The sequence below is a fragment of the Muntiacus reevesi genome, chromosome 16 (assembly GCF_963930625.1).
Source record: "Muntiacus reevesi chromosome 16, mMunRee1.1, whole genome shotgun sequence".
Lineage (NCBI taxonomy): Eukaryota > Metazoa > Chordata > Mammalia > Artiodactyla > Cervidae > Muntiacus > Muntiacus reevesi.
In genome coordinates, this window is record NC_089264.1 from 25,234,022 (window position 1) to 25,248,690 (window position 14,669).

At 34.7% G+C, this 14,669-nt stretch overlaps 1 protein-coding gene across 4 annotated transcripts in view; it reads right to left on the reverse strand.

The window, feature by feature from the left end:
• Window positions 1–14,669, reverse strand: part of RAP1GDS1 (Rap1 GTPase-GDP dissociation stimulator 1) — a 155,147-nt gene that overhangs the window by 50,829 nt on the left and 89,649 nt on the right. For 3 of the 4 annotated variants that reach the window (XM_065907397.1, XM_065907398.1, XM_065907395.1), the window contains exon 5: window positions 4,362–4,508. The exons of the other annotated variant lie outside the window; for it this stretch is intronic. In XM_065907397.1, coding sequence (XP_065763469.1) covers window positions 4,362–4,508 — 147 coding nt within the window. The remainder of the gene's footprint in view (window positions 1–4,361; window positions 4,509–14,669) is intronic. 4 annotated transcript variants of the gene reach the window in all.

Here is a 14,669-nt window from a genome sequence, read left to right on the forward strand (position 1 = left end):
CTAAAGACCCCCATGTTTCTAGAACATGGGAAACAACACAATTACATGTTCAATATAAAAGTAAATTTGTCTCTGCAAGAGACTTCAACTTAAAATATCATGATGAAATAAGTCACAAAAAGACCTTATTTGTATTAATTCTAGGAATACACCAGAAGTTGAGTGTTTGATCCATGCAGTAATTCATAGAAGACAGATGATTTTTTGGTCATATTTAAAAGTATGGTGAAGAAGACTTCATTTCATTATTTTTATGTTTGTGTAATCAACAACCATATAGGCTCTCTGAAAATTGACATATCATTTGTTGCTGGGTTCTAAGAATGTTTTACAAAGACAAGAAAGTTCTGTTTACAAGTAAAACTTATTAAATTTCTGAAATTAAATATCTGTAATTGCTCTCAACTTTATTGTTCTAAGGCCAGATTTCATTACATTTTTTTTTATTGTTACAAGTAACTTCGGCATCTAGAGGAAATAATTTTATTTATATAGACAGTGTTTATGTTTTAAAGTTGCTCCTGGTATTAATAGAAAGTAATAAACAAAAAGCTCTTTTAACACTGTATATTTTTAAAAGCACACATGGAACCTTCTCCAGGATAGATCACATCCTGGGTCATAAATCTAGCCTTGATAAATTCAAAAAAATCGAAATCATTCCATGCATCTTTTCTGATCACAATGCAGTAAGATTAGATGTCAATGACAGGAGAAAAACTATTAAAAGTTCCAACATATGGAGGCTGAATAACAAACAAATCACAGAAGAAATCAAAAAAGAAATCAAAATATGCATAGAAATGAATTAAAATGAAAACACAACCCAAAACGTATGGGACACTGTAAAAGCAGTGCTAAGGGGAAGGTTCATAGCAATACAGGCTTACCTCAAGAAACAAGAAAAAAGTCAAATATATAACCTAACTCTACACCTAAAGCAACATGAAAAGGAAGAAATTATGAACCCCAGGGTTAGTAGAAGGAAAGAAAAAGCTGGTTCTTTGAGAAGTTAAATAAAATTGACAAACCATTAGCCAGACTCATCAAGAAACAAAGGGAGAAAAATCAAATCAACAAAATTAGAAATAAAAATGGAGAGACCACAACAGACAACACAGAAATACAAAGGAGCATAAGAGACTATTATCAGTAACTACATGCAAATAAAATGGACAACTTGGAAGAAATGGACAAGTTCTTTGAAAAGTACAACTTTCCAAAATTGAACCAGGAAGAAATAGAAAATTTTAACAGACCCATCACAAGCATGGAAATTGAAACTGTAATCAGAAATCTTCCAACAAACAAAAGCCCAGGACCAGACGGCTTCACAGCTGAATTCTACCAAAAATTTAGAGAAGAACTAACACCTATCCTACTCAAACTCTTCCAGAAAATTGCAGAAGGTAAACTTCCAAACTCATTCTATGAGGCCACCACCACCCTAATACCAAAACCAGACAAAGATGCCACAAAAAAAACCCAAAAGGTCAATATCACTGATAAACATAGATGTAAAAATCCTTAACAAAATTCTAGCAAACAGAATCCAACAACATATTAAAGAGACCATACATCATGACCAAGTGGGCTTTATCCCAGGGATGCAAGGATTCTTCAATATCTGCAAATCAATCCATGTAATACACCACATTAACAAATTGAAAAATAAAAACAATATGATTATCTCAATAAATGCAGAGAAAACCTCATGACAAAATTCAACATCCATTTATGATAAAAAAAAAAAAAAAAAAACCTCCAGAAAGCAGGATTAGAAGAAACATACCTCAACATAATAAAAGCTATGTATGACAAACCCTCAACAAACATCCTCAATGGTGAAAAACTGAAAGCATTTCCCCTAAAATCAGGAACAAGACAAGGGTGCCCACTCTCACCACTACTATTCAACACAGTTTTGGAAGTGTTGGCCACAGCAATCAGAGCAGAAAGAGAAATAAAAGGAATTCAGATTGGAAAAGAAGTAAAACTCTCACTGTTTGCAGATGACATGATCCTCTACATAGAAAACCCTAAAGACTCCACCAGAAACTTACTAGAGCTAATCAATGAATATAGTAAAGTTGCAGGATATAAAATTAACACATAGAAACCCTTTGCATTTCTATACAGTAACAATGAGAAAACAGAAAGAGACATTAAGGAAACAATTCCATTCACCATTGCAATGAAAAGAATAAAATACTTAGGAATATATCTACCTAAGAAACAAAAGACCTATATATAGAAAACTATAAAACACTGGTGAAAGAAATCAAAGAGGACACAAATAGATGGAGAAATATACCATGTCCACAGATCAGAAGAATCAATAAAATGAAAATGAGGATACTACCCAAAGCAATCTATAGATTCAATGCAATCCCTATCAAGTTACCAATGGTATTTTTCAGAGAACTAGAACAAATAATTTCACAATTTGTATGGAAATAGAAAAAACCCTGAATAGCGAAAGCAATCTTGAGAAAGAAGAATGGAACTGGAGGAATCAACCTGCCTGACTTCAGGCTCTACTACAAAGCCACAGTCATCAAGATATGGTAATGGCACAAAGACAGAAATATAGGTCAATGGAACAAAATAGAAAGCCCAGAGATAAATCCATGCACTTATGGACACCTTATCTTTGACAAAGGAGGCAAGAATATACAATGGAGAAAAGACAATCTCTTTAACAAGTGGTGCTGGGAAAACTGGTCAACCACTTGTAAAAGAATGAAACTAGAACACTTTCTAACACCATACACAAAAATAAACTCAAAATGGATTAAAGATCTAAATGTAAGACCAGAAACTATTAAACTCCTAGAGGAAAACATAGGCAAAACACTCTCCAACATAAATCACAGCAGGATCCTCTATGATCCACCTCCCAGAATATTGCAAATAAAAGCAAAAATAAACAAATGGGACCTAATTAAAATTAAAAGCTTCTGCACAACAAAGGAAACTATAAGCAAGGTGAAAAGACAGCCTTCAGAATGGGAGAAAATATAGCAAATGAAGAAATAGACAAAGAATTAATCTCAAAAATATACAAGCAACTCCTGCAGCTCAATTCCAGAAAAATAAAAGACCCAATCAAAAAGTGGGCCAAAGAACTAAACAGACATTTCTCCAAAGAAGACATACAGATGGCTAACAAACACATGAAAAGATGCTCAACATCACTCATTATTAGAGAAATGCAAATCAAAACCACAATAAGGTACCATTTCACGCAAGTCAGGATGGCTGCTATCCAAAAGTCTACAAGCAATAAATGCTGGAGAGGGTGTGGAGAAAAGGGAACCCTCTCACACTGTTGGTGGGGATGCAAACTAGTATAGCTGCTATGGAGAACAGTGTGGAGATTCCTTAAAAAACTGGAAATAGAACTGCGATATGACCCAGAAATTCCACTGCTGGGCATACACACCGAGGAAATCAGAACTGAAAGAGACACGTGTACCCCAGTGTTCATTGCAGCACTGTTTAGAATAGCCAGGACATGGAAGCAACCTAGATGTCCATCAGCAGATGCATGGATAAGGAAGTTGTGGTACACATACACAATGGAATATTACTCAGCCATTAAAAAGAATACATTTGAATCAGTTCTAATGAGGTGGATGAAACTGGAGCCTATTACACAGAGTGAAGTAAGCCAGAAAGAAAAACACTAATACAGTATACTAACGCATATATGGAATTTAGAAAGATGGTAACGATAACCCTGTATGTGAGACAGCAAAAGAGACACATATGTATAGAACAGTCTTTTGGACTCTGTGGGAGAGGGTGAAGGCAGGATGATATGGGAGAATGGCATTGAAACATGTAAATTTTCATATGTGAAACAAATCGCCAGTCCAGGTTTGATGCACGATACAGGGTGCTCGGGGCTGGTGCAGTGGGATGACCCAGAGGGATGGGATGGGGAGGGAGGTGGGTGGGGAGTTCAGAATGGTGAACACATGTAACCCATGGCAGATTCAAGTCAATGTATGGCAAAACCAATACAATATTGTAAAGTAAAAAAAAAATAAATAAATAAAAATAAATAAATAAAATGTTCATAGCAAGAAATCACAAACCATACCATTATTTTGTTTCTTGGTTCTGGTATTGATTAACATGGACAACGCTTCAACAATGAGTCCCATTTAGTAGTTAGACCACTTTGTGTTTTTGAAACATTGTAATTTAATGTTGGCTAGTTACTAATTTTATATGCTACTTATTAATATGAATGCTTTGTTCATAATTTTTCTAAATAATTTTAGTGTATACTACAGTAATGATGATTTTTAATTTCTCCCCCACAGATAAAGCAAGTTTTCAATTTTGTTTACCATTCTCATTGCTATAGTTCATCAGCATGCCACAAAAGACAGTCAAGAGCTTCTCACTGGCGGGATCTGTTTTACTGCACAGTGACCTTAAATGGTCAACTACAATCTGTGCACCACCTGCTTGGTCAACTGCACTTCTGCCCTCATCTGTAAAACAAAGAGTCAAATTAAAAATAAAAGAAAAAAGAAATGTACCTTAAAAATTTCAAATACAAAACATAACAGAGTTATTCCTTATTTAGTACGCAGAAAATAAACCAAAGTAGGGCATTAAATGTCTTCTTGGAAAGCAAAACAAAACAAATAAACATGGAAATGGGGGTGGGATGGGGAAGAGAGGCAATCACTTTTTAGGAGAAAAAAGATTATTCTCCTTGGTATCATATAGGAATTTAAAGAACTTCTCTGGGTCTTAAGACTTAATGACAGACGTGAAATTTTTCACCTTCTCTTTCACAAATGACAACTCTGTGTAAGAGGAAAAAAGCTGGAACTAAAATTTGATTGGAATTTTTTTCTCAATTTGGAAACCACTAAATCTATCTTTCTCTCAGTGTTTTCAAAGTCACCTACTATCAAAGACAACCATCTGCAGCATAGCGTAACTCTACATTACAATATGTAATTTCTGAAGATTAGTACCAGGGTCTTTTTATTGGCATTTTCTATAGTACATATTTCCTTTTCCAATTCTTAGTAGTTTGCATTTCATTTTTCCTTATTCTCTCCATTCAAGAACACACCAATACACTTAGACATTACAATCAATGGTCAAATGGTCAAACACACCTTCTGCTATGTATACATCTACATCACATAGAAGAGATATCATTTAACTGTCGGAACATAGATATCACTTTAAAATACTTTTGCAAACCCTGAACACAGAATTAGAAAGAGATGAAAGAAAGAAAATGTCTTTCTAAATCTGACTTCCTTATATAAAATATGATAGACTCTAGAACAGTGCATACAATAAAAATGAGAGCCACAAATGTGAACTAAATAAATAATTTAAATTTACAAGTAGCCATATTAAAAACATAAAAGTGAAAAATTAGTTTTAGTGATATGTTTTACTCAATCCAAAATCTCTAAAATATGATCACTGCAATACACAATAAAATTGCTAGTGAAATATTTTACATTCTCGTCTTAGTAATAAATCTTTGACAGCCAAGTGTATTTTATATTTTACACTACAGTTACATGTCTACTCAGACTAGCCACATTTCAATAGCTCAAGAGTCAAACCTGGATAGTGGCTACCATACTGAATTGTGAAGCCACAGAAGCATACAAAAGGATCAGTAAAAGAAATGCCTCATAAAAGAATTACTGCTATGAAATTAGTTAGTAAATGAAATCTAATACATATCATTTCCTGTGGCAGAAATACACACACAACTTATATAGCAGGACTTCATAATTTTTGAAAATTTTAAGGAAATCTGTACTAAAATGAAACAAAATAGTTGTGTTCACTCAAGTTTTGTGCCATGCCCACTTGGCTTCACTGTATTGTTATATAGATGCAGAAAAGGACCCTATGCTAATTAGCTAATAAGATCACAGGAAATTCTTCAGTGCCAGAGTAACTAACTAGTCACATGAGCCAGCCAACTATAATACATGTCTCGTTTAGAGTTTTCTTTTCCAATAACATAAATGCAAATTATCTACATTGTTGGGCAATTTGTATGCAGATCATGTCAGAAAAAACTAAGTATCAGGATGACAAATCTAGCTCAGACCTTCAAATATTATGCACATACAGTATCTATTGTTTAGTCACTAACTCATGTCCGACTCTTGCAACTGTAGCCCTCCAGGATACTCTGTCCATGGGATTTCCCAGGCAAGAATACTGGAGCAGGTTGCCATTTCCTTCTTCAAGGGATTTTCCTGACCCAAGCATTGAACCCACATCTCCTTCATTGGCAGGTGGATTCTCTACCACTGAGCCACCTGGGAAGCCCACATATACAATATACCCATCCCTAAATTGCAAAGTTCAAGTAGTTTTTGACTGTAACTGTTGAGTAAGTATAGGCTTTCAAAACATAAATTGTGTGTGCTTAGAAAGCTAAGCTGGCTTCCTTTCGATATTCAGGTACTCAATATTCAAAACATTAAATTCAAGAAATTTTAACACAAATTTGCTCATCAAATTCAGTAATGCAATAAGTAAGAACATAACTACAATTAAAAGGCAAATTACCTACTTGTGTTTCAGGGCCAAAGTATTTTTCTTCCCTTTCTCTGCTTTCCTTCTTTCCCTTCCTCCCAGCCTGCCCTGTTTGCACTGTCTACAACACAGCTATGTGTTGTCAAGAGTTGGGGCTGCAGAGTGTAAGCTCAATCTCTACCTTAGAAATTACATCATTACCAAATTTAAGAAAAGCACATATAAAGTACCTAAGTTAAAGAGAATTTTATTAAAGAATCCAAAGATGCAAAGAAATAAGAATGCTGTGTCCATTTACTCTATTAAAACCAGTGAATAACTTTTTAAAGGCATCTCACAAATTATTTAGATATATATTAGAACATGTCATTACACAAGTCCATTCAAATTGTTTTTCCACAGTAAAGGTAGCTCCATAGCTTTATGCTATGATATTAAAATGAGTATTATTATTGTTCACTTGAAAATAACTTTCAAAAGATTCCTTATCCTAAACTTTCATATCCCTGAATGCAGGCTCATTTTTAACTCTCTGATAATAAGTGACTTCTAATTTGTGAAGCATCCTGTGTTGTCACTTCTAGAAATATAATTTACATTTTTATTTTCCATAAATATAAGTATCCAACCATTACCCAGCAACTCTTTAAGCCCTGCTACATTGTCTAGTCAAGGCTATGGTTTTTCCAGTGGTCATGTATGGAAGTGAGAGTTGGACTGTGAAGAAAGCTGAGTGTTGAAAAAATGATGCCTTTGAACTGTGGTGTTGAAGAAGGCTCTTGAGAGTCCCTTGGACTGCAAGGAAATCCAACCAGTCCATCCTCAAGGAGATCAGTCCTGGGTGTTCATTGGAAGGACTGATGCTGAAGCTGAAACTCCAATACTTTGGCCACCTCATGCGAAGAGTTGACTCATTGGAAAAGACCCTGATGCTGGGAGGGATTGGGGGCAGGAGGAGAAGGGGACGACAGAGGATGAGATGGCTGGATGGCATCACCGACTCTATGGGCGTAAGTTTGAGTAAACTCTGGGAGCTGGTGATGGGCAGGGAGGCCTGGCATGCTGCGATTCATGGGGTCGTAAAGAGTCGGACGCGACTGAGACTGAACTGAACTGAACATTCTTTAATGTTGACTTGTCACAGAGAGTAGCTTCCAGCACAAATAAGTGCACTACGTAAGAGCAGGGCTTTATGCAGTAGGGCTAATGAAATACTGCACTTGATATTACTCTTCAGTTCAGTAGCCAAAACCAGGAAGCAATGAAATTTGTATGCCTCACAAATGAGAAAAAAATGTGAGCAAGTTGGTATTCCACTATCAGGTACAAGTTATGCACCAAGGCTGAGGAAAGAACCTGAAAACAACCGCTGAATACAAGCTCTGTGACATGCTACAGTATATCCTACTTTCAGATTTGCTTGTATATTGTGGCTAAACTGGTAAAGAATCTGCCTGCAAAGGTGGAGACCTGGGTTCAATCCCTAGGTTAGGAAGATCCCCTGGAGAAGGGAATGGTTACCCACTCCAGTATTCTGACCTGGAGAATTCTATGGACTGTATAGTCTATGGGGTCGCAAAGAGTTGGACAGGACTAAGTGACTTCACTTCACTTTCCCAAATGTCTCATAGGTAGTGGGCACTCAATATATAGTGAATGAATGAGGCCTTAGGCTACATTTTGGTAAATTACAATTCACCTTGGGGATGGGAGAGTGAGAGAAAGAGAAGGAGGGAGGAGGCAGGGAAAGGGAGAGAAATGGGAATGAAAATCATTTACTTCTTTTTTAATGATTAAACCACAGTATGGTTTAGCTTTCCTTGTGTTCTGAGCTTTGCTTAAATGAAACCATGTTGTATTCATTCTTTTTGTACCTTCTTATACTGAACAGTGTGTTTATGATATCCATCTACTCTGTCACATGCTTCTGTGCTGTACAATATTCACTGTATAAACACATCATAATTATTTATTTATTCCTTTGCTGATTATTATTTGGGTTGTTTTTAGGTTTGGGCTATTATTTGTAATATCCAGGTGGTACTGTTGGTTCATAGACTCTGCACATCTCCCACTTGTTAAGATAATGACAAACAGGCTTCCAAAGCCAGCGCACATTGCATCCATCAGTGTGTGAGTTCCTGTCACCTCACTCCTTCACTACCACTGGCATTCTCCTTGATTGTTAACAGGATTGTTAACTTGATTAATAATCTACTGTTAGATCAACATTCTACTTGATTGGTAAATCTGATGGGTGAGATTGTACCTACTGCAGAATATACAAAGCAGGTCTTTGCTGACAGCCAACTTTTCCATACATTTAATAAGACAGATAATTTAGTTCAAGAGTTTATAGCATGTGCATAGAGGTAAAAACAGTTCACGGTGAGGGAGGGAGAGAGATATAAATGGATGCATACACAGATATTAGAAGTTGAAAGAAAATGAAAAGAAAGCCAAGTAGCTGGTAGAAGCGGACTATCAAGTCTATGTACTAATTATGACTGGATAGGCACAATTCTGGAACTTTTTAACACTCTTGCTTATAGAAAGCCTTACTATAACAGCAAATACGCTGTCTTTTTAAAATCATTTCAATAAACACCAGTTTTCCCGAGAGAGACTTTGGAAGGCTTAAATCCTTGAAAGGACGAAGGAGGAAGATTGGGGAAGCAAGATGGTGTTGGGTTTCAAAGAAGCCTATAATTTACAATAGCAAATTTTATCTAAAATTAATTTTTAAAAGAATTTAGTTTTATAATCTAAATGTATGATTTCCATGCTACATTATTATACTTTTGTGGTTTAAACATTTTTTCATATTTCTTTTCAAAAATTCTCAGTATCAAATACAAATTACAAAAATCTGTTTTAAAGTTATGCCTACATATATATTTGATATGTTTTCCTCCCACCCTCTAATTATTTGTATAATAACGGGATCTTCATTCCTTAGGCATCCATCTGCTCAAACTACTCATTTCCCATCAGAAGTAATAATATTTTGTGACAATAAGGAGTGGTTATTGTGGTGACAATTATGATGCAGCAATTCAGAAAATTATGACTGCATGTGAGAAATAAACTACAGGAGTTGGTCATCCCTATAATCTCTCATCTAAATTTTGTTAAAAATTAATATTGACAAACGAGAAAAGTGTGTGTTGTGGCAAGAGTACTGGATAAATTATTTTTTGTGTTTTCAGAGAAGCTTTAGCGACTAAAGGGTTCACTTTGCACGTTGTACTGTCATGGATGTGCGCACTACCTCACTGTCTTCTATAAAAGCGTCCTGCACAAATGCCCTGCAAGTGCTAATTACCAATGCCGGCTGTGCGCAGGCTGCTCATACACGTAAGTGCTAGAGATCTGCCATCGTTAAAGCTGGTATGGAACAGAAGGCTAGCAAAGGTTTTTCAGGGTCACTGGTGGCCAAAATAAAGCTAAGACCCTGAGTAGAGAGATTAAAAATGACCTTTACTGTAAATCTACTTTAGAGACAGCACTATGATAAATTAGCTAAGATAAATTATAAACGATATTTCATTTTTCTTATATTTCAACTCAGAATTTGCTTAAAGAAACTGTAATGATTAAACATCAGCATTCTGAACTAAAACTTGGGAAACTGAATTCTATGTTCCCTTATTAAGCAAAAAAAACATATTTTGGAATACTTGTACCATTTAGTTCAGCAAGACAACAGCACTATCTTGGTGTTAACTGTGAATCTTTTTAAATGATTTATTTATGAAAAATTCTTGAGTAAAAGATACCCAAAATCTTTTTAGTGTATCCATGAACTTAACAAATATTAAAAGCAATCTACATTTGGGGTGGGGTACTATTTTATTTTTTCTATTTTTTGGCCTTGCCACAAGGTGTGTGGGATCTTAGTTCGTGAAAAGAAATCAGACTCGTGCCCCCTGTGTTGAAAGCTCAGTCTTAACCACTGGACCTTCAGGGAAATCTGAGATCAATCTACACTGGTAGACAAAATCTATTTCACATATAGACAAAATAGAAAAAATAGACAAAATCTATTTCACAAGAGATTAAAGAGGCATAGTATGATAACACAATTTTCATATCCATATCAGAACTGATGGAGAGTCACACACACATCCCTTCACTGAGATCCATGTTGACAGTGAGATATTTCCAAATCTCTGAGAAAACATGCTTTAACTAACAATATTAGAATCACAGCAAACAATGAACAAATTACACAATCTTTCCTTTAACTCTGTAAAACTGATGGCCTTATGAACAATGACAAACCCTTAAATTATGTTGCATGTCCTTTCACACACCCCGTCACATTACCTATGATGAGCCATCCAAATAGTCACAACTTATAAAAGTCCCTCCCTTTCCCAACTTCTGCATTCTTGACAGAAAACATGCTTCCTTATTTTTACAGAGAGAAAAGAGAACACAACAGATACAATCTTTCTCACACTTTCACATTCTGCACTATTAGACTGAGGATGACATGCTTCTTTTCCCAATCACTTTCAGAATCTCATACTGTAATTAAAGTTCAGCTATAGCTAATTAAGGGCAAAGAAGATTTATTTGTCAACAGAAAGTCACTTTCCTTTTCAAGTAAATAAAGTTCCAGACATGTAATAAACTGAGGACCTGAATGCAAAGAACGTTTAACGATGAAATTCTTGGGACTACTACTGGTTGTTGGTGTAGAAATGAGAATTTTTGTTACCCGAAATTTGAAATGTTAAGATTATTTCAATAAGGCAAGGTAGAAGTTTTTAATATTTAAAAACCTATAATATCACTGAGGCAATGACTTTTAAAATAACTATAATAAGGTCTTTAAGTTAAGGGTTTTGTTAACTTTGCCCATAAGAAAGCTTCTTAACCTCTACTGAAGTCAGTTTCCTAATCTGGCAAGGAGGGGAAGAGGAGTAGAAGATGATCAAACTTCTTTTTAGCTTTGACATTCTCTTATTCATTTCAATTTCTACTTCTATTTCCACTGTGTCCATATTGTGCAAACAGGAAGTACTTAATATATGCTGTGTATGTTTCTTTAATGTTTTAAATTTATCCATTTTAGCTTTCTAATTATTAATAATTATATTAGTAATTTAGGTACTTATGTTCCCAAGTAAATACCACTACAGCCTATAATGGCTTTTGGCAAATAAGTCAGAAACCCTTTTCATAAACTAAGCTAGAAAGTTGAGCTCTGAAAAATTATACTGTCTAGAAATAACAATCATAATTTTTGATGTCTTTTTCTTAGTAAACAGAGAGGTGATTCAGAATAGATGGTTAAAGTCAAAACAATTATAACACAAGTCTTTACTAGCATTGGTTTGGAAAAGACAAAGACATCACAGTAATATTTATTTTAATCATGTTTCTCATGTTTTTCCTTCAGACTCTACTACTATGCCACTTTTAAGCCTCTATAAACAAATACTTTGTTACAATAGAATTTGAACATGTATAATATATACTGAACAAGGATTTTAAAACAAGACAACATAAATCAGACTCATTTTAAATGCAGGGGCACAAATACTATTCTGAGCCTTTTTTAGTCAATAACAAACTAACTGAGATTAGAATCCTAGATTTTAAGCTTCAAAGAGCCCATTAAGTGCCCATTCATTTTCAGTGAATATCAGCCACATGTGTTATGAAATTCAGATGTCTTAGATGACTAAAGGAAAAGTATTACTCAAAATCTCCAAACTATTTCACAACTGACTTAAAAAAAAAAAAAGATTGAGTGTCTAAAGTCTGCCAGAATTCTGTATGAATAATGCTACAAATAAGGAGTAAATATGATAAAGTTTGTAAATATTTTCATTAAAATATGATTTTAAAAAGTCAGCTATCTTTAAATTTACCTGAATTAAAAAGTAATCAAATACCAAGTTTCTTCCTATAAAAACAAATTTATGACACACAGCTTTATTCATGAGTATATTCTTGGACTGTCTTTTAGATTCATTAGTTTAATATCTTTATCTGAGATAATGCTACTGATAAAAAGAATATGCTTTTGAAACACAGGCATTATTTCTGCTCTTTATGGGTCAATTCTGTCTTGCAAAAATGTATTTCCAAGTCCTAACCCCTAGTGCCTCAGACCTTATTGGGAAATAGGGTCATTGTAGAGTGTTAAGATGAGGTCTCATTGTAGTTCAGTGGGTCCTTAATCCAACATGACTGTTATTCTTATGAGGAGGAGGGAGAGATGCAGACAGGAGAATGCCATGAGAAGATATGAAAACACAAATGGAAAAGACATTTGTGAAGAGCATGTGATGACAGAAGCAGAGACTGGAGTTTGGGCCACAAGCCAAGGAACTCCAGATGCCACCAGAAGCTAGAAAGAGGCAAAAAAGAAAAAAAAGTCTCTGCCCACAGGTTAAAAGGAAGCATGGTCTTGCTTGATGTCTTGATTTTGAAGTTACAGCCTCTACAACTGTAAAACAAACTTCTGTTGTTTTAAACCATCAGTCTCTGGTACTTTGTTATAGCATCCCCAAGAAAGTAACACACTTCTCTACATAAACAGTGTAAAATATTCAAGTCTCATCTTAAAAAAAGGAATATTTGACATTACTTGGCATTAAGTAAGCCTATACTATATACTCAGATTTTACACATCTCATAGAAATTAGTTTTCAGTTTACTAACAATAATATTTCTCAAGCAATTATATAATATAGGATTTTAATTACTTAATAATATAGGACATTTTGTTATTTAATAAACATAGAGCTTTAATTATGTACTTTCCTATTTAATTACTTAATTACATGCAGCAATTATGATATGGGTACGACCAACAGAAAATTACAGTTTCTTTCCTCAACACTTAATCTACTTTGAATTTTTTTTTTTCTACTTAGCACCAGAATGTTTAGAAATGGGTTTTGCTCCAGAGATTAATACTAACAGTGATGGATGTTCTTCATTGTGGCTTGTCATTAACAGTCCACCACTGGAAGAGGAACAGGTGTATGGAGAGAATTTCTTTGTGGAATAGGCAGGCATGAATGAGACAGCAGGAACACTTGAAAAAAAAATCTTCTAGTACTCTTCCTCTAAGTACAAGGTAAGAACAGTCTACAACTAAAGTTCTGAAGATGACTGCATGGAGTCAGGTAAGCAATCGTGAAACATGAGTCCAGTTCAACTTCTGACTAGACTGGCTGCTCCTCCACCCCATATTAGCCACCTGAAGTAAAAGGAAACTTGCTTATTTCCACAGATTAATATTGCTAATTTTAGTTTCTATTGTTTTTCTACATACAATGTCCAGCATTCAATACAAAATTAAGAGGTACATTTAACAAAGAAAGGAAAAAATAATTCACTGCCAAGAAATAACTCAATCATCAGAATGAGGCTCACAGGTAACTAAGATGTCAGAACTATCAATAGGGACTTTAAAAGAATCATGATTAATATGTTAAAGAATTTAGTAGAATAGGTGAATAATATCCATGTAGAGATACGGAGTTTTGTAGAGAAATAGACATTATAAGAGTTAAATGGAGATGTCAGAAATCAAAAACACTATCAAAGATAAAGAATTATTTCAAAAGGCTGAAGAGCAGACTCAGCAAAACAAAGGAAAGGCTCAGTGAATTGTAGAGCAATAGAAATAATAAAAATTAAAACACAAAGACAAGTAGAGGGAGGGAAACCCCAAAGCATCTACAAGCTGACAGAAAATAGCAAATGGTCTAACATAACTACAACTGGAATCCCAGCAGGAGAAAAGATTGAGAACAGAGTAGAAGAAATATTTAAAGAGCTAACAGGGAAACATTCCCCCAAAATAATGAAAGACATCACATCATAAATCTATGAAGTTTAAGTGCCCTTCCCTGTCTCCCCAGCAAGGAAAACAAAATAAAAATACACACCAAACAGCCAAGCTGCTGAAAGATCAAAGGAAGAGAGGCTCTTCTGAAAGCAGCCAGAAGGAAAAAAAACAGTTATATTTGGAATAGCAAAAATAAGAATATAGCAGAGTTCTCATCCAAAACTATGCTAGCTAGAAAACAATGGAATAATATCTGTGAAGTATTAAAAGAAAAAAGCAACCTGTTAACAAAAGCTTTTCA